The 19,123-nt window shown below is 52.7% G+C and overlaps 9 protein-coding genes across 9 annotated transcripts; 3 read left to right on the forward strand and 6 right to left on the reverse strand.

Annotated features, from left to right (window-relative positions):
- Window positions 1-481: 481 nt before the first annotated feature.
- N7482_004094 (H(+)-transporting V1 sector ATPase subunit B) lies at window positions 482-3,164 on the reverse strand (the record flags this gene model as incomplete). The annotated part of the gene is made up of 9 exons (XM_056686219.1): window positions 482-798; window positions 864-1,082; window positions 1,139-1,730; window positions 1,789-1,950; window positions 2,008-2,043; window positions 2,116-2,135; window positions 2,226-2,310; window positions 2,383-2,678; window positions 2,813-3,164. The coding sequence occupies 9 exons, from the start codon at window positions 3,162-3,164 to the stop codon at window positions 482-484; spliced, it is 2,079 nt and encodes a 692-aa protein (XP_056544961.1).
- Window positions 3,165-3,589: 425 nt separating this feature from the next.
- N7482_004095 (uncharacterized protein) lies at window positions 3,590-4,014 on the reverse strand (the record flags this gene model as incomplete). Its single annotated transcript, XM_056686220.1, has 3 exons — window positions 3,590-3,745; window positions 3,885-3,931; window positions 3,963-4,014. 3 exons carry the CDS (start codon window positions 4,012-4,014, stop codon window positions 3,590-3,592), a joined length of 255 nt encoding a protein of 84 aa, XP_056544962.1.
- Window positions 4,015-4,665: 651 nt separating this feature from the next.
- Window positions 4,666-6,456, reverse strand: N7482_004096 (uncharacterized protein; the record flags this gene model as incomplete). The annotated part of the gene is made up of 2 exons (XM_056686221.1): window positions 4,666-5,854; window positions 5,948-6,456. 2 exons carry the CDS (start codon window positions 6,454-6,456, stop codon window positions 4,666-4,668), a joined length of 1,698 nt encoding a protein of 565 aa, XP_056544963.1.
- Window positions 6,457-8,277: 1,821 nt separating this feature from the next.
- Window positions 8,278-9,216, forward strand: N7482_004097 (phosphoglycerate dehydrogenase; the record flags this gene model as incomplete). The annotated part of the gene is made up of 1 exon (XM_056686222.1): window positions 8,278-9,216. One exon carries the CDS (start codon window positions 8,278-8,280, stop codon window positions 9,214-9,216), a length of 939 nt encoding a protein of 312 aa, XP_056544964.1.
- A 720-nt stretch (window positions 9,217-9,936) lies between these two features.
- On the reverse strand, window positions 9,937-12,121 carry N7482_004098 (universal stress protein family domain protein; the record flags this gene model as incomplete). The annotated part of the gene is made up of 4 exons (XM_056686223.1): window positions 9,937-10,102; window positions 10,157-10,218; window positions 10,281-11,029; window positions 11,092-12,121. The coding sequence occupies 4 exons, from the start codon at window positions 12,119-12,121 to the stop codon at window positions 9,937-9,939; spliced, it is 2,007 nt and encodes a 668-aa protein (XP_056544965.1).
- Window positions 12,122-12,997: 876 nt separating this feature from the next.
- On the reverse strand, window positions 12,998-13,978 carry N7482_004099 (DnaJ domain protein; the record flags this gene model as incomplete). The annotated part of the gene is made up of 2 exons (XM_056686224.1): window positions 12,998-13,761; window positions 13,828-13,978. The coding sequence occupies 2 exons, from the start codon at window positions 13,976-13,978 to the stop codon at window positions 12,998-13,000; spliced, it is 915 nt and encodes a 304-aa protein (XP_056544966.1).
- A 401-nt stretch (window positions 13,979-14,379) lies between these two features.
- Window positions 14,380-15,057, forward strand: N7482_004100 (putative DRAP deaminase; the record flags this gene model as incomplete). The annotated part of the gene is made up of 1 exon (XM_056686225.1): window positions 14,380-15,057. The coding sequence occupies one exon, from the start codon at window positions 14,380-14,382 to the stop codon at window positions 15,055-15,057; it is 678 nt and encodes a 225-aa protein (XP_056544967.1).
- Window positions 15,058-15,381: 324 nt separating this feature from the next.
- On the forward strand, window positions 15,382-16,529 carry N7482_004101 (OB-fold domain-containing protein; the record flags this gene model as incomplete). The annotated part of the gene is made up of 2 exons (XM_056686226.1): window positions 15,382-15,514; window positions 15,754-16,529. 2 exons carry the CDS (start codon window positions 15,382-15,384, stop codon window positions 16,527-16,529), a joined length of 909 nt encoding a protein of 302 aa, XP_056544968.1.
- A 343-nt stretch (window positions 16,530-16,872) lies between these two features.
- N7482_004102 (uncharacterized protein) lies at window positions 16,873-18,993 on the reverse strand (the record flags this gene model as incomplete). The annotated part of the gene is made up of 3 exons (XM_056686227.1): window positions 16,873-17,942; window positions 18,004-18,106; window positions 18,172-18,993. The coding sequence occupies 3 exons, from the start codon at window positions 18,991-18,993 to the stop codon at window positions 16,873-16,875; spliced, it is 1,995 nt and encodes a 664-aa protein (XP_056544969.1).
- Window positions 18,994-19,123: the final 130 nt, after the last annotated feature.

Consider the following 19,123-nt stretch of genomic DNA (forward strand, 5'->3'; position numbering starts at 1 on the left):
TCCGTACATATAAGAAAGAGAGGTCTACGTGCCTGCCGCTATTCGCCTCGGACAACCTTATCTCCGTCTAGCTATTTGCGTGTCGGTCGCGGTGATAGGCTTGTCTCGACTGCGCCTCTTGGGACATTAGGCTCGATACGAATGTAACTTGAATATTGAAAGGGCCAGCTGGAATCGTGCCTCATGAGCCGATGTTGAAGCATTGTTGCAACAATGCTCACTAGATCAATGCAATCCTCGTATGTTGTAAATCCAAAATTTGTATTGTGAGGGTTGGCCGGGACAGAAACGCGACACCAAAGAAACAAAGCGAGCAACAGATATAGCCGCACAGAAGAGTATATGCAATGGGAAACAGATGATCATGCAGGGACCATTGAGAGTTTGGCCCAGGCACGCACGCACTACTTTCTCCCCTCTCAGTGCGAACAACGCAAACCCCGAGAAGATTCCAGAAATACACCTGCCATCGGTTCCACAATCAAGCATCAATAAGGTTACCGTCCGGCTGCGCGGAGCCCTGCTTCTGCTCGCCTGAGTTGTCCCGGGTGTCCTTGTTGGGGATCTTGCGGGCGGACCGGGCATAGAATTCGTCCAGAACACGCTTGGGGATACGGTTGAGCAACTCCTTAGGATAGACACGAAGAAGGTTCCAGGCGATGTCGAGAGACTCGTGGATCGTCCGAGACTCGTAGGGCGACTGCTTAATGAAGGTTCGCTCGAACTTGTCGAGGAACTCAAGGGACAACTTGTCTTCCGAGGACAGGGCCTCCTCACCGACGACTGCCTTCATGGCGGCTGTTTTGGGGGAAAGTTAATATTAGAATGAGAAATTGGTGGAGTGGGAGAGGTATCTATCTTACCGGCATCACGACCGATGGCGTACTTGGCGTACAACTGGTTAGACACATCCGAGTGGTCCTTGCGGGTACGGCCCTCGCCGATAGCGGACTTCATCAGACGCGAGAGAGACGGCAGAACGTTGATAGGTGGGTAGACACCCTTGTTGGCAAGTTGACGGTCAATGAAGATCTGACCCTCTGTAATATAACCAGTCAGATCAGGAATGGGATGGGTAATATCTAAAATAGCGATAGGTTAGCAGTCGGAATATGATATAGATTACAGCTTCTCATACCGTCGTTAGGCATAGTCAGAATAGGAATCTGAGTAATGGATCCGTTACGGCCCTCAACACGTCCAGCACGCTCGTAAATGGTCGACAAATCGGTGTACATGTAACCGGGGTAACCACGACGACCGGGCACTTCTTCACGGGCAGCGGAAACCTCACGCAGCGCATCACAGTATGCCGACAGATCCGTCATGATAACCAAGACGTGCTTCTCCAGCTGGTAGGCATAGTATTCGGCGGTGGTCAGGGCCAGACGGGGCGTAATGATACGCTCAATGGTGGGGTCGTTGGCCAGGTTCAGGAACAGGGTGACACGCTCCATACTACCGTTCTCCTCGAAATCGCGAGTGAAGAATCGAGCGGTTTCCATGTTAACACCCATAGCGGCAAAGACAATGGAGAAGTTCTCCTCGTGGCCGTCATGGACATCCTTGGTTGGTCGCTTCACCAGACCGGCTTGACGACAAATCTGAGCAGCGATTTCGTTGTGGGGAAGACCGGCGGCGGAGAAGATAGGAATCTTCTGTCCACGGGCGATGGAATTCATGGTGTCAATAGCGGAGATACCGGTCGAGATCATTTCCTCGGGGTAAACCTAGACCAAAGGAATCAGCTTCTAATAGCTCGATGTCGAGTTGGGCGGTACTACATACTCGAGAGTAAGGGTTGATGGGCGATCCATTAATGTCCAGGTAGTCCTCCGCGAGCACTTTGGGACCCTTATCGATGGCACGTCCCGAACCATCGAAGACCCGACCCAGCATGTCCTCTGACACACCCAGCTTCATGCTGTGGCCGGAGAACTCAACTTTGGTCTGACCGTGGGGTCAGCAAATAGATCGATTGACTATTTCTCACGCCATGGTAAATACCTTCTTCACATCGATACCCGTAGTGCCCTCGAACACCTAGTCGCGAAATAGCTATGTTAACACCTCGCCCGATAGGGGGATTGGGAAGGGTTCGATCTCGGTCCGCACCTGCACAACTGCTCGGTTTCCTATATTTAACAGAGAGACAGGTTAGTCTTCGATTGACAAGGTGCCCATAGCACCCATGCTGGCAGGGTAGGGTGGGCAGGCAAGCTTACCTCTAGCCTCCAGTACCTGACCGGAGCGCTCCGTGCCATCGGGGAGCGTCAGAGATACAATCTCGTTGTAGCGAGGAAATTTGACCTATTGAGTTGCATGCATGATCAGCGAATGTCCCATGCTGAGTTCCAGGCGGAGACGTGTGGCCAATCTCACATTATCGAGGACAACCAGAGGTCCGTTAATACCTCCGATAGTGTTATAGCGGATGCGGGGCTTGATGGAGGTCATCCGGGGGTCGACAAACTCGGCCATGGCGGGCGAATCGGATCCTCCACGGATGCGACACAGGACAAAGAAGGTCGGATGGGGAGAGGAAAGCAGTGGTGGGATGGCCGGGGGGTTGGCCAAGCTGTCTGGACACTGAAGCTCGGGCGGTGACGTGTCACGTGATATGACTGACGACGGGTTCGGTGTTTGGGCGGCTTGGGAACCTCCATTCTTTATATCCACTGTTATATTCATGATGTTCGCTATATCCACATTATTTCCACATTATTTTCTGCTAGAAATAATTTAATATCACAGTCCAACAGATTGTCACAAAAAAGGATCGCTAATGCCATCCAATACCATGGATCATTACCGGCAGTCCATGCCACTCCACCCAACACAGACCGCTGATCCTTCATTGTCGGCGTCTCTGTTGCCGTAAAGAAGCCCGTTGCGGCGGCACAAATAGGTTTCGAGGGATGGAGCGTCATCACCACTGAGAGCATTCCCGGAACACCAGCGTCACCCACGAGTATATCAGTGTCATTGGCTGTGGACCATTCCGACCTGTCCTTATACAGCATACCATTGACAAACACCCTATTTCCCTGACCGAGCAAGTTTTGCTCTTTTTGGTCGCAGGTGTTGGCAACATCTTGCAGAAAACAGGTTGGCGAGCCTATAGAGAGTGCCGAAATTGGTGGCTGTAGAATTGGCGACCCCATTGGATTGGAACGAGGATAGATCAGCCGGCTGCCCGGAGGACAGGTCCGTTCCCTGGAGATTGCGGCTGAACAGGGTGAACATGGTCTCTAACTGATGGGCTGGTACCTCATGGCCTGCACCGTAGATGCGCGAGAAGGACAAATCTCCCGCCTGTCGGACGAAGCCACCGATATACGTCTTGTGAGTGATTATCAGCACGTAGCGCAGAAAAGAAGTGCCGAGGAGCAATCCAAGGTAGCCTTGCTCTGGCAGCCCTCCCTGATCTGGTCTCGACACCTTCCGCTTTCACGAAAGGCAGTGAGCGCGCTCTCATAGTCGGACAGATCAAGAAGCTGAATGCCATCGGAGTTGTTGCACGCAAATTCCGGGTAGGAAGAGCCTTGAATCATATCATTAACCCACTCTTAGACGAACCCCAGGGATACTAGATCGACCCTAGAAACCTTTCCCGAAAGCTGGCCGGTTTTAACCAAGCTTGCTCCTCAAAATATGCTGCAAAGGCCGGACCATAATGCCCTCCATAGCTTTCTACAAACAGATTTATCTCGATGGAGTTATTGCCATCTCTACTAGGATTGTACTGTAGAGTTCGATAAAGGATCCCTGTCAGATATGCCATGCTGCTTGTGCAGAAGCAGTCGTTGTGCTAGTGGTATGTCCTTCTTGGCTTGAGCCCATTGTTCCATTTAAGAAGGTATAGGCAGGTGGCCCAAAGGGACTGGCGCTGGAGCAATTTCCAATTGTGAATTCAGGAGGTTCAGTGATCCTTCCATGAGATTATCGCAAGGAAATCCGACCTGGTTCGGCCGGTCGATGACCCGCGTATTCGAGCGCCGATCCCATCACCATAGCCGGGCCCGAGTGCCTAGTTTAGGGTTTCGTCTGATCAATCTCAACAACCTCACATGGCCCACTTCTTGGAATGTCCTAATCATACTGCTGATGCCAGACCCGCCATTGAGTCAAATAGTAAGGCGCGCTTGTTTGGGTGTTCTGCCAGCCTCAAAGAACCAGAATAAGTTGTTTATAGAATAGTTCTGCTCATGAGGTGACAATGTTAATGATGGTAGATTGATGTAGCCAGTATACTGTTTCTGCGAACCGAACGCGGTCTCGCAGGTACTGGGCAGCGGTGGCTTGTGTTGCATAGTTGTGTTTCTATTGACTACTTGAAGGGCCAACTATTCTGCGCGTCCCATGTAGGGGATATTTGGACCGCAACACCGCCCCCTGCCCCCAAAGTAATTTGTTCTGGATTTGATGAGTTAGTGCCTCTACCACTATCTTTAACTTTATTCCACTTATCTCATATTGTCTGATTCAAAAGACGATACCTTAAAATCAAAAGTGGCTTGTTAGTTGACTTCTGCTCTAGCAGATAATCCCAATATCCTATGTAGCTACTGGACCGGCCGAGATGATTGCTTACATACTTCTCACGAAAACTTCAGGCCACATACGAATATGTGAGAAATCAAGATTATACTGTGTTCTCGAGCCTCAGATCTGCTGTCTCTCTCTCTTGTCTCTCCGCAGTCCAAACATTTGTAGAATCTCTGTCCAGAAGCCCGGTGCGTACTCGGTGAAAGTCGCCTCATACGCATCAATAACTGGCCTATCCCATATCAGATCGGCCTCTTGTGCCTTAATAAACTTGGTGCGCTTAATTATCTTCCATCCAAAAAACAGGACGGGCGCGAGTAAGACCATGGTATAATAGGTGAAGAAACCGCCCACAGTCCAGTTACCTGGAAGGAAGGTAGAGTAACCGTAGCAGCATACCACACATGTCATCCACACTAGGCCAATCCAGGCAGAGTACGGCTGAAAGTATCCATAATATGGGAGAGTACGGCGGTCGATGCCTTGTGCGTGACAGGCGCGATAGAAGAAAAGATAAGTCACGCATATGATAATATAATCGATGACCTGGGCAGCGGTTATGATGTTGGTGAGCCAGGTGAGAACTTTGGCAGAACCACTGGAGACGTTTAAAAATGCAAGGAAGGGGAAGATGATGACAATGCACAGACAGTAGATCGGCACACCAGCTTTGGTGCATCGTGCCAGTACCATGGGGGCCTGGCCCTGCAAAGCCAAACCATAGAGGCTGCGAGTACCGTAGTATGTGTAGGCATTTCCTGCAGAGAAAATGCTCGTCACCAACAAAGCGTTAGTAATATGAGGAAGCACGGTAATGCCCAGGTTGTTCATGGCAATGACATATGGAGATGCGGCCGCGGTGCCTGAGCCACTCGAAGAGCCGCTGAGAATATCCAACAACGTTTTGTCATTGTACGGAATAACAATTCCCACACATAGTGCACTGCCGATAAAAAAGAATGCAAACCGGGCATAGGTGGTCTTGAAGGCCGTCTTGAGGTAGCGTCGGGGCAGTTTTGTTTCGCCTGCGACCATGGACATATATTCTGGACCGACAACAGTGAAAGACGCGCTCCATATTGCACCCAAAAAACCTTCAAAGCGACCCAGAGAGCCCGTGGTGATGTATTCGGCAAATGAGCCAGGCTGGTTCCAATAGCGAAACCCATAAGCATCGTGCTTGGGATTGCCTCCAACCATGGTAATGAATGTGAAAAGAAAGACGATCAAAATGAGCAGTACTTTGCCAGTCGCGAGCCAGAACTCAGCTTCTCCATAATACTTGACCGTAAAGGCATTCAGGACACTAATGTACCATCACTCCGTTAGCAGGGCGTGCATGAAGCCGAGAAAGAAGTGAAAAAAGAGGCGTAATGGGATAGAAAGAGAGAGATCGCACAAGTAGGTCACAATGCAGGCAGCTACCACCGCCTCGACGGGGATATCATCCCGCCAGAATGTCAGGACCAGATTCAGCGCCGAGATCTCGAATGGAATCAGCAGGGCCTCGTAAAGGAAGAAGTTCCAACCGGCCCAAAACCCAAACGCTTCATCGACCCAGTGCCCTGCCATGCGAATAAATGCGCCACTTATCGGCATAAAAATGGCCATCTCTGCCATGCAATTGTTTACGAGGCCCATCATACACGAGTAGATGGTGTATGCCAAGAACAAGCTTCCCGGGCCACCCTTCACCAAACCGGATGTGATGCTCACGAAGGTCGCTGTGCCAATAGAGCCGCCGATAGCGATCAACTGAATCTGACGGTTGCCCAGGTGCCGCTTCAGCTGGTCGCTGTTGTCAACGACAGCCTCCGCGATCTGCGGATCCTCCTGACTATCAGTGGCGGAGTCACGCCCTTTCTCCTCATAGCTTGGCACTTGTTGTTTTTCTGTATAACCAGCCATGATGATCAATCTGAACACGCCGTATGAGAGATATGAGATTACAAAAACCGCCAAAATCTCGGTCGATGCGGCCTGTATTTAGATGTAGCCGGGCATCGCAGTCGCAGCAAAGCCAAGAATTTCACCCTTGACCCGTGTTCCTCCAGTCCATTCTATAGGCTGGGGACAGGCTCATAATCTTCTTATTCGCCTTGCTATCAGGTTAGCCTTCGAGCTAAAACGCCAAAACAACTTAATGGCTGTGATTCACCAATGAAAGTCTCCACACCTGCCGCAACTTTGTCATGCCCTCGCGTGGTATCGCCCCGGTGGCCTCGATATGCGTCGCGTCGTCGCTATTCTTGACTCGGGAACCTTGGCGTACCACGCTAATGCGACAGGGATCGTGGTCAAGATAAGACATAGTTTCGGGATGCCATCCGAGCCTCTTGCCCGATGAGGTAATCCTTTCCTGTCGCGCGAATAATAATCCATGAAAAATTGGTGGTTCCCATTGGCAAGGGCTTCGACGATAATATTAGGCCGTAAGATAGGAGCCGTTTCTTGATTCTGTGATAGAGGCAGCTGAAATGAGATGAGATCAACCTCAACCCAGTCTGCTAACGCCTGTGCCCCCCGCCATTGGAAGCGTGGGACAGACCCAGCTCATACTAGACAAATTGTAGCTAGGATTAATGACGGGGCCTTAGCAGTGGCTCGAGGACTCTTGAAACACTTTGCCTCCCAGAATTTTGAGCTCCACTTGAGTTCGAAAATTACGGTGCAAACCGCTCCCTGGCTGGGAATGCTTACAACATTGTAGACCAGAAGAAGATACAGTCACCACTCATCCATTGCACGGTTATTGAGATTGAGAACCAACGCCCTGAGGGGAGACTCGTCGGCAGAGGAGCCGGTTGAGGTCCTTATCAATCAGCCACAACTCTGTTGCTTCGGGAAGCCTCCCGCGGTCGTAGGAGATAGACAAGCCAAGGGGCATAATACCCGGTTGGGGGATGGAAAATGGGGTGTATATTTACACACTGTCCGGATTAAGAGCTCCATTGAGTAGGCGTGCAACTTAGTGCGCCAAGCTAAATTAGTCTATCAGTGATTTTACAGCTCGGTATTTCGGCCATCAAGGTTTTTGAAGTACAGAGATATCATCCACATCCAAAAAGGATCCATCGTTCTTCCAGACCTAGGGTTATGTCTGGGACTGTGGCTTCTCATAACTGCATTCAGCCACTACCTTTGGCTGATTGGCTCTCTAGACATGCTGGCATGCCCGAACTCAACACATGGCCGCATTATACTCGCTCTCTTGTTGATTATACCTAGTTAGTCTTTGGTTTGATTCGCAGAGATGCACGCACTCGCATTGGTGGAAAAGTTGGTGTAAAAGCGCCGTCGAAAGCCCGCTCCCGGAGTCTCCCCGACGAGAACCATGTCCAATCGGTCATAGGACAATACGTGGGGCGAAAAGAAGTCGAGTTCATTGTGGAGATTAGCTGATCGGCCGATCTTCGACATAGATTCATGTATGGGCATTCTATTTCAATTACTAACAAGCAATTAAGATAGAAATACCGATCAAGAACTAACGAGTTCCATTGGACCTAGAAATCAGAACATGTCGTGCATTTCCCCGAAATCGTCGAGAAGGGCTTAGCGCTGCCGCCGAACTGCTGGAATGACCTCGGGGGATGATTAATGTCCTGGAACCCCCACGCATCCCCGCACTAACTCCGAGGCTTTTTGAAAAGGGTCTTTTGAGGATTCTGTCCTTGATCAGTTTTCACCATTAACAATATCGTCTCCCAGCATTTCTAATCCTTCAACATGAAGCTCCTTTACCCTACCTCGGTCCCGAATCTGGACGTGCAGAGCCTGCAGGGGTTCTCCGTCACTCTCCACCCCTATGATGTCAAGGTCCCCATCCCGGAGGAACACATTGACGCCGAAATTCTCGTGACCTGGGCCAATAGCACAGAGAACCTCAAGGATGCCGCACAGCGCCTGAAGAGTCTCAAATGGATTCAATCACTTGCTGCCGGACCCAACGATGTATTGTCAGCCGGGTTTGACTCTTCCCGCATCGTTATCACCACCGGTGTCAGCCTCCATGACTATCCGGTCGCAGAGCACACTCTTGGCCTGTTGCTCAATGGTGCGCGACACTTCTACGAAATGCGCGACTATCAGCTCCAGTCGAAGTGGCCCGCCCACCTGGGCGGCTCCTTTCCGCGGTCCGATTTCACTACATTGCGCGATTCTCGCGTGCTGATTTGGGGCTTTGGGAGCATTGCCAAGACCCTCACTCCTACTTTGACTGCACTTGGAGCCCATGTTAAAGGCATTGCCCGGAGTTATGGTGTGCGGAATGGCATTGAAGTCTTTGCCGAGGACAAACTCCCCGAACTTCTCCCTGAGACAGATGCTCTTGTTATGATCTTGCCCGGCTCCGAATCAACAACCAACGTACTTAATGCCGAGAGACTGAAGTTGCTCCCGAAGCACGCTTGGGTTGTTAATGTAGGCCGTGGAGTTTCAGTTGATGAAGATGCATTGGTGGATGCCCTGGAGAAGGGGGAGATTGCCGGAGCGGCATTGGATGTGTTCAAGGAAGAACCTCTGCCTGCGTCGAGCCGGCTTTGGAAAGCGCCGAACCTTATTATCTCCCCTCATGCCGCTGGTGGAAGACCTAGGGGCTGCGCTGAGCTTATTGCGGACAACCTGCGACGATTTATCGCCGGGCAGCAACTGAAGAATGTAATCTAAAATTTAGACAATCTAGACGATGAAATAAGGGTTAGATTCAAGATACGTCCCTATATCTTTAACTACTTTAGTTAGACTGATTCTGCCAGCAATAAGATAGGCCTGATGTTCTCTCTCTCTCTAATCGCAAGTAGCCTTAGGGTCGAAGTTGATCTCAGGTCCTTGCCCCGAGGAACCGACTTTAGCTCGACCGAGAACTAACATTGGCGCTCGCTTCCTATGATATTTTGAATGGAAATCCATACTACCTATAAAAAGGTTCGAGAACATAGAGACCTGTTCTGTAGCATGTCAGACGAATCAACAAGATTCTCGAAACATGAAAGGTGATAGTTACTCAGCAATTGGTGGACCTTGGCTGGCGCTATATAGGCTTTAGAACATGAGATGGTACGGGTGATTACAGGAGCAGACGTTTCTCAGAGGATAGTATTGGGCTACAACTGTCTTTTTTTTTTTTTTTACGAGCGTGATCCATTAATTTTGGGCTCTGGGTAGAGACGAAGAGGATAAACATGATCATGATAAATTCAGGTCATCAGGACATGACAGTCGGGGTATCAAGGTAGGTCGGCTATGCGGGTGTCAAATGAAAGCTTCTAATAATAAGCGTCAGGTTGCCCTTTCCCATGCCGTGTCGTGTACATATGCAGAAAGACAATAGCCTCGCCAGCTATGCTTCGTAATGATCCGGGAACAGTAAATGTGCATGAGTCGTGCTCAATCGACCTTCGCCTGCGTGAGGCTCTTGGGGGTGGGGAGGTTGTTAGAGAGTCTCACGTTCGCCTTCCCCTTTGAGGGGTGTCGCTTGAGCTTGCGACGGGCGACCATCACTGGGACGGAGGAGTTGGAAAGGAGGTAATTTGAGAATGAGCCGAGCAGTACTCTGTTATGAGTTAGTGGTGCTGGTAAACGATTGTTTGTGAATTGATTAACTCACCCCTTCAGGGCACTCTGGCCTCGAGCACCCACAATCACCAGGGTTGGCTCCAGCTCGTCAATCTAGAGAGGATTTTAGCTCACTCATATGCATATTTAAGTTGGGACGTATAAGTTTCACTTACGGCCTCGGTGATCATCAGCTTCGGGCTTTTGCAGTGGATCACTTCCACGGCAATGCGAACCTGCAAGAGCGTCTTTCGAAGCAGCTTCACACAGGTGCTGGACACCGCTTCAACCGCACTGACTCGCTCTTCTTCCGCGGCCGGTGACATCATCCGTGAATCCACAGAGCTCGCCTTGCTGGCGGTTCCGGGTCCCAGCCGGCCCAAGAGGTTGCGAGAGCTCGTGCCATGGGCACGACTGGCCTCCTTCGTCTGGCTGCCGACTACAACCGCGGCATCTTGCATAGCCTTGGCGCCTTCACCGACTTGAACAGAAGATGTGCTTGCGTCCTCATGCATGGCGTAGATCGCATACATGGTATCTCCTTCCCGCAGAATGGCTCCGACCGTCCACTCGAGGGCGTACACAGACTCCTCACTTAGATCTGTGGCAACCAGGTACTTCCGTTGACGGCGCCGTCCACCATCCGCTTCCTCCTGGAGGCTTGCAAAATCGCCACGAACGATAGTGCGGATAGAGCGGTTGGGAACGCGGTTGTCGATCGTAGACATGGAGATGCTGAGTTGCTGGGCGCGGTGAACGTCGGCCTTCTCAGCTTCATCCTCCGAACCGTAAGGAGTGCCCGCTGCGGAATGCGCGTATGGGGTGGGGATGTCGAAGCTAGTCTGCGGGTGAACGACCGACTTCAGAGCAGACTTTCGCGGCTTCTTGCCCATGGCGGGGATGTTGTGCTTGAGAGTTGGTTTTTCTGGCGATACAAGTTAGAACCAAGTAAGACGCAACAGAAAATGAGAACTGGTGGTCACATACGCTCGTCTGTGATTGAAAACTTGGTGTCTTTTGGTTTGTTGAAGTCGCTGGAGGTGATACGGCTTATGTCGTCAACTCTCGGCTTGCGGCCCCGCTCGACGCTCACCACGGTGACCCCTGGGACCTGTTCGTCCTCGCTGGACTCTTCATCACCATCCTCCTCGCTGCTCTCAATGATGTTCTTGTCGCGATCGAAGACGTCCTTCGCCAGTCGCTCTCCGGATTCTTCTTGCTCGGTCGGCTTAACATAGTCGGGCAGACCACCAGAAGGTTTGGACAAAGCCTCGTCGGATTTATTGTGAGCATCCTCCATCTTCAATGCTTGTCCTTTCTCTGCGCTGGGTGTTGTGGGTTGGGATTCAGATTCGAACATGCGGTGGCCGGGGGAGACCGAACGACTCAGCCGTGAGGCAGATGAATGAGACCTGGAATCCAACGAGGACCCACGGCGTGATGATCCCCGACTTGAGTCTCGTCCACGGCTGAAACTTTTGGGAAAGAGTCTCGACTCCAACCCCGACATCATGGCAGCCATGGCCTTCCGTCCTTGAGTTTTCTTCTTCGATCCTGTCTGTTCCGCGGAGATTGTGGATATGTCTGACTTGGCATCCTCATCGATCCCCGCCACGCGACCAGTGGAGAATCGACGGTCGTCCCTGGTGGACTGGTGGGACGATATTCGCTGGCCATCCTCCGCATTGGCCTGGGGCCTCTCGGGAGAACTAGGCGCAGATGCCATGGTCGACGAAGCGGTGCGCAGTGGCGATGAAGCGATTGGCTCCAGAGGACTCTGAACACCACGCCCTGACAACAAGGAAGGCCGGCGAGCACGAGCACCGGGACTCCTTGCAGACTGCGGGGGACTCAGCAAATTCCGAACCGCGCGGGGCAGACCCGGCAATCCGTCTTCTTGGAAGGAGGTGTTTGACGATTGTAATGAAAAGCGACGACCCGGGACTCGTATGTTCGTGTCCTCCGCGGGTGTTTGGGAAGAAGATATGGGGGAGATGCGGCCAGTCTGGTACGACATCTCGTGCGGTTCCGCCTCCGGCGGGCTTGACCTGCTGTGGGGAACTCGGCACGCCACTCAACCAACGAGGAGCCCTCGCCGCACAGGAATGTGGAGCTGATCGCCCGGCTTATGACGATAGGCCTTTGCGCCTAAAGGTGAACCCTGATCGGCTGCGCCAGATCAGTGAAGCGAAGGGTCCCAGAACAATCAATGGTTGCAGCTGGGGCTGGGGCTGGCATGCACAGGCACGGAATTCAGGGGAAACCGTGGGGAATTGTGAAACATGGCACGGCACTTTTGTCTGGAAATCTTCTGAAGGATGTGAACGAGCGGCTGAGGCAAAGAACAACGTCTGGATGAAAGGAGTGGGAAAACAATAGCTGGAGGAGGTGCGCGCCTGAGGTGAAGCTTCCCCTTCGCAACCACCTGCCTCGACGACTCGGCAGACCACGCTATTCGATCAGAGCAAAGAGAAAGACACCGCGGACGTACCTACCTCTTGTAACGGCAGTGCGAACTCAAGGGCTGCCTTTCTGTCTAGAACATCGTGGAGCGCAGAAGTATTCCGGGTCTACACCGGTGTATATAGGTATTCCACTAAGGAGGCTCCACCACACGCATTCTTATTGACTAATTTTTATTGACTACCTACAGAAAATTGCCATGGACTTGGACAGAAGAATGTGTCCTGGCAAACACCGTGAACATTCAAGGTAAAACTATGTAGCTCCTCTTAGTCCCATGACAAGCACCGGAATCCATAGAAAAATAAAGGTAAACAAGATCGTGAACGGGGCCAGATGCAATCTCAAACAAACTCCCCCGCACCGAAAACCCTAGAAAGAAGAAACGCCTGGTGTACATCATGCCGATCGTAGTGCATATCAATCCATACTATGTCCGGGAAGACTTCTTGGGCTTCGGCTTCCCATCCTTGGCCTTCTTGCGCGCACCGACGGCAGCGAACGCCTCCTCCGATGGCTCATCGGCAGGGCTGCGCTTCTTGCCTTTAGGCTGGCCATACTTCTCCTCCAGATGTGCAAGAAAGCCTTGTCCACGCTGCTGCTGACGCTTGTTGATGAGAGCGAGTAGGTCATCCTCGCCTCCTCTGCCAGCGCCCTTAGAAGCCTTCGATGCCGCAGCAGCTTTCGTCTGCTTGGTAGTCTCGACCTCCTTCGCGAGTTTCTCTGCCTCTTTGGCCTCCTTCTGGGCGCGCTTTACTCGTCGTTGGTGCTTGATTTGTGACTCCTCGGAGTACTTCTTGTACTTCTCCACTTCGCCGTCGGCAATGGCCTGGTCGATGATCGCCCTAAAGCGCTCGTCGTCGTCCAGCACATTAGACAGCATCACAGAGTCATAGATACCGTCCATGTCACCCTCGTGCGTCTCATACGCCTCCAACAGATCCTTCTTCTCCTCATCGGAGCCCTGATATTTCTTCTGGAAATCCGAAACAGCACGCGTGTCCAGCATCGCGGATAGCTGCTCGCGGTAGAAATCCATCCAATCAAAGTCGCCATCTTCGCCGAGAACGTCATCTGTGCTGCCAGTACGGTCGTAGATCTTTCGGCGACGGGGATCGGACAGGACACCGTAGGCAAGTGCGATTTGTTGGAATTTCTTATGGGCTTCTTCACGGACGTCGTCGCGGACCTTGTCTATGTTCAGATATTTAGCTCGGAGTCGGATCAGGTTAAGAGGGTACCTATGAAACTATGACATACCGGGATGATGCTTCAGCGCATTCTTCTTGTATGCAGTTTTGATTGTTTCAGGGGTTGCATCTGACTGGACGCCCAGAATCTTATAGAGATCTTCCTCGACCGACGGAGGTTGCTCGTCAACAACTTCATCGCGCTTCGCATTTTTAGCCATTGAGATCACCTGTGCGTTCAAACGGTGGTGAGTTAAAACTGATCTTGAACGTCACAATGAATGCGTACGAGAAATGAGGGAGAAAGGCAAATTTTGCGCAAACACTGAAGCGCGGGTCAAGCTTACGCGAACCCGAACCCGAGGGACGCGCCGGGCCCATGCCGTCATCGTTCTGCTGGAGCTCCCCGCTTTTCCTCTGGAGCTTCAACGGCACTTTTGAACCCTCGCCGGCACTTGCAATATACTTGGTTGCTCTGAAGGGATATTGCTTCTATTACCCTACAATCTACAATCTACAATCTACAATATATCTACAAATCTCCAAATCTACACACCTTCACAGTTCTGTCCTCCTCGTCGCTCCCGAGATCGATCGATCTACGACCACTTCCACCACCAAAATGACGAACACATCCCCTCATTCAGCCTACATGCAAAAATGCATCTCCCTCGCCGAACAGTCCCCCCCACGCCCAACCAACTTCCGCGTCGGCGCAATCCTGCTCTCGCGCAAAGACAATGACCCCACCGGGTCCGACGACAAGATTCTCTCCACAGGCTACACAATGGAGCTCGCCGGCAACACGCACGCCGAGCAATGCTGCTTCGCGAACTTTGCCGCAGTCCACAACGTCGCCGAGGATGAGGTCGCCTCCGTGCTACCAGCCGAACCCGGCCGCAAGCTCATCATGTACGTCTCAATGGAGCCATGCGGGAAGCGCCTGTCGGGCAACGCGCCGTGTGTGCAACGCATTACCCGGACGCGCACGGGCGGCCGGGAGGGTATCTACAAGGTGTATTTTGGCGTGAAGGAGCCTGGTACGTTTGTTGGGGCGTCGGAAGGGTGTCAGATGTTGACTGCGGCGGGGATTGAGTGGGAGCATGTGTCCGGATTTGAGAAGGAGATTTTGACCGTTGCGACGGCGGGGCATGAGAACTCCGAGGCGGAGGTGCGGGCTGCGCTGGGGGAAAGGGTGACGAATGTGGATGATATTAGTCCTGAGGAAAGGAGGAGGCAGGAGCAGATTCCGCGGAATCCGAAAAAGAGAATGATGGAGGGGGAGACTCTTCTGTATTAGATCAGAGCACCCCGGGAATGAATAGATCGTTACTCAGTGGCGACACGGCATTCGCTTGCCTGTACATGGCCCTGTCCCAGATGATTCTGTAATTTATAATGCCGGAACACAATCTCAAATTATCTACGGCGATCAATTTTCAAGAAGCGCTGAATGCGAAAAGCACGAAAGTAAACCCCAACCAGGAAAGGCGCGTTCTAGCGATATCACCACACGTGACCCCGCCCATCCACCAAACTCACAGGCTCGTGGCACCTCTAAACATCTCTCTCCATACCAATATCACTTGTATGGGCACCATATCCCCGACGAGAAAATGAACCGATGGCGACAGTCCATGATGCGGACCCTACCTTCTATCCCGCGTTCTGCTTCAAGGCGTCGCCAACAAATTTCGCCTGGGTGAAAATGGCTGCCGCGGACCTGCATCGACTGCAGAGACCCAGAGGCTTTGAAGGTAAGGACTTGCTTCTAGGTTGCTTTTTGAGTGAGCTTTGTCTTGAACTGGTAGGTCGGGTGGCTTAATGCATACCTCGGTCCCATACCCGGGTCTGAAGCAGGCCTCTTCCGAAGTCAAGACAGGGAACTGGATCATTTACTCGGTGTTCAATCCTACAAATGACCATGTTGGGCTTCGTCCCATCCCCTGGAGTAAATATGCAACTTGCAAGGCTTGTACTGACGGCCACTCGCCAGGCCAAAAAATCTTCTTCTATAAGAACCACCCAATTCGCTTTGTCAGTGTGGTCGGCGTGATCGTAGCCCGAACAGAGATCACCAAGCGCACGATTCTGACGCTAGACGACAGTAGTGGTGCCACAATTGACGTCTGTGTCCTGCAGTCTGATCCACAGGACAAGGACAAAACACAAGCAGAGGGCAATCAGACCTCAGAGACCTCTCGTGCCGAAACAGCAGCCGCGGCGTCGCTCGATGCCTCGGAAGAAACACCGGGCGCGAAAGCGCCGATGGTGCAGACAGAACATATCTCGGCGACAGACCGCACAGCCCTTGACATTGCCTGTCTGCGGCCCGGAGCCACGGTGAAAGTCAAGGGCACGCTCTCCAGTTTCCGATCTACAATGCAACTCCACTTGGAGCGGTTTACGCTTATTCGGGATCCGAATGCCGAGATGCAGTTTGTCGATGAGCGGCTACAGTTTCTAGTAGAAGTGCTTTCTGTGCCGTGGGTGTTGCTCGATGACGAGATTGAACAGTTAAGGCTAGAGGCGGAGAGGGGTGATGTCAAGCTCGTTGAAGAAAGGCATCGCGCCAAGCAGCGAGTCAAAAGGCGGGCTGAGCGGGAGGAGCGTGATCAGCGACATATTCAGAGGCGGTATGAGAAGGAGGAGCGGAAGCGGGCCAAAGAGGCGGTAGCATGCAAAGAAGACAGTGTCACTTTTATGCGGGATATCCGGAGGAAGAGTATTCTCGCTGCTGACTATATCGATGAGAATGAAGCCAGCAGATAACGGAAGGAGCTATGCTTGAACACTTATGTTTTCAAATAACAGCCAAAGCTAAGCTATCGCTGAACGCAAGCAGTATATTGGCGCGCTTTTTGTACAAATCCTTGAGCGGGCATGAACAGTGATATGTATCCAAAACAGAGCAGACATGAGGTAGGCATGAATAATATAACCAGATACAGTGGAAGCATGAGACATGAACCGTCAGTTATCGTCATCGCAAACCCCAGAGGCCGGGGGTATCTTCATGCCACGCGAAACGCCGAGCCGAACAAAAAAAATGTGTTGAACAAAAAGGGCAACCGAAAAGACTAACTCCCAAAAGAAACCCCTAAATCTACTTCCATCAGTGGTACCGCTTGTGATCATGGACAGGCCCGCCGCCCTGTCCACCCAGCATTCCACGGTAGTACTCCTCCTCGCCGGCGCGGCTTCCGCCACGGTGATGTGGGTGGTGTTCTCTATATCGGCGGACATCCTCATCGGGTGAGATCGAGATTGGCGACTCCGTGTACAGGTCCCCGGTAGAAACACCACCCTGTCGAGGAACGGGGTCGCGACCTAGCAAGTCACTTTCCGAGTGTCTATACTCGTGGTTCATGCTGCGAGACGAACTACGTGATCCCCTTGAGTATCGCCTGCGGGCCGGCCCTGGACCAGAGCCCGAGCGGGCAGAGTAAAGCGAGTCGCGGTCGTATTTATCTGAGGTTGAATGTCGGTGGCTTGTAGTCGAGCTAGGAATGTCTGCCGGGCGACCCGTTGTAGAGGAGCCAGTGCGGCTGTGATTGTGGCCTGGTTCACTGTACGTCTTGCCTCCGCCAGGCTGCGCAGAATACGGTTTTCTCTCGCGCTCGATCGGTCTCGAGGGAGTGGGCTCGTCCTCATCGTCGATCACGGCGGAGGGTGACGGAGCCGATGGTGGAGGCCGGCCCCGTTCATATGATCGCGAACGGTTTGTCGACGAGGGCGTGATGTTTGCGGCCTCGGAGGGGTCCAGCTTGGAGGTGTCCAGCTTAGAGGGCGCGGGCTTCTTCGTGCGGGTCGCTTGAGAACGCTCCTCGTCGGTGATGCGGGGAAGATCAACGCCGCAATGCCTCATGATGTGGTCCTCGACCTCCTGTCGCAGTTTCAGGTCTGCAACCTCGGGGAACAACCGGCGCGGGATCTCCTTGGGGAAGCGCTCTTTCTTGTCGTCCGGGTTGCTGATGGGCATGTTGAGGACCGCCTTTTGCAGGCGCTCGTATTCGCGCTCCGGGTGTGCTAGGATCATGATTGTGGCCCATATTTCGAAGCCCTTGGGGGTCAGGCCCGGGATGTCGGGTCGCTCCGTGAGATCGTCGAGCTGGACAAGGTGGTGCTGAGCTTTCACCTCACGGAACAGCCTTGAGATCGAGGATGTTCGGTCGTCGAAGATATCTGGAGGAGGCTGAATTTAGAGATACGAATGCATACAATGAAAAACGATATGATCACCGACCTTGCCACGGGTAAGGGTCCCACGATACTTGAGTGTCTGCGTAGAACTTTTGAAGCTGATTTGGAAGAATAACGATGGTATTTCCTGGCGGATAATCCTCAATCTAGCCCGACAGTTAGCCATATGGTCATAAACATGCGCGACGTCAGATGAATGATGGGTATTCACCAAGTGCATAGCAATGCCACGCAGGAACTGCCCCAACCTCTTCGTCGGCTTCCCATCCTCGAACAGTTTCCCCCAGATTCGCTCAAGCGTAGTCATCTCCACCACCGTCGCATCTCTTGACGGCGGCTTCGGCCGAGCGTCCACTTTCTGGCTTCCGTGGCTAGACATCGATTCGCGCCTGCGGTGTGGCGGTTCTGGGGACGGCTTAGGAGTTGGACGTGTATCACGGGTATCACTCGCATATCCTGAGGGCCCTGATGCTTGAGGGGCTGTATATGGATGTATGGACTCGAAACTGTTAGACATGGGGTTGCCGGGTGGGATCGAACCGCCTCTCTGGGATGCAATCGGCGGCGACTCGGACTGTGGGCGAGGCGCCATATCCGGCGCAGCTGGCCATGGGGGCTGCTGCGACAGTGGTCGCGGTGGAGGGGCGTCGGAGGAGGAGCCCTGGATGTTGCCCAGGCCGGTGGCTTTCAGTTGCTGGATGACGGTCGCGGTGATCTGGCTCAGGACGTCTGGAGACAAGTACTCGGACGAGTGCGCATCGTGCACGGCAGAGCTGACAGCGTCGCTGAGGTTCCCGTTGCCTTGCCCCAGATTCTGCGGTCGGGGTGTCTCTGAATAGGGCTCCATGTACTGGTGCGACGAGGCGGGCGGAGGCATCTGCGGCTGAGGCATACTGAGGCGATCGGGCTCATAGTTGCTCGACGGGTACGGCGGCGTGGGCGAGTAGCCATGAGGATCGCTCGGATTTGCGTTCAAGTTCATGTTACCCGGCTGATAGGGGTTCGAGGATGCATGATACCCATCGTAAGCCATCAAGGGTGGAAATCAGGGCCTCGGACTGAGACGAGTGCTGCGGGGTGGGGTGGAAGGAACGGAGTCTCTGCGCGCCGAGCAAAAGATATCGATGCAGGGAAATTGGAGACAAACAAAAGCTGCGAACAAG

This window comes from Penicillium canariense (genome assembly GCF_028826845.1).
Source record: "Penicillium canariense strain IBT 26290 chromosome Unknown utg000002l_segment0_segment0, whole genome shotgun sequence".
Lineage (NCBI taxonomy): Eukaryota > Fungi > Ascomycota > Eurotiomycetes > Eurotiales > Aspergillaceae > Penicillium > Penicillium canariense.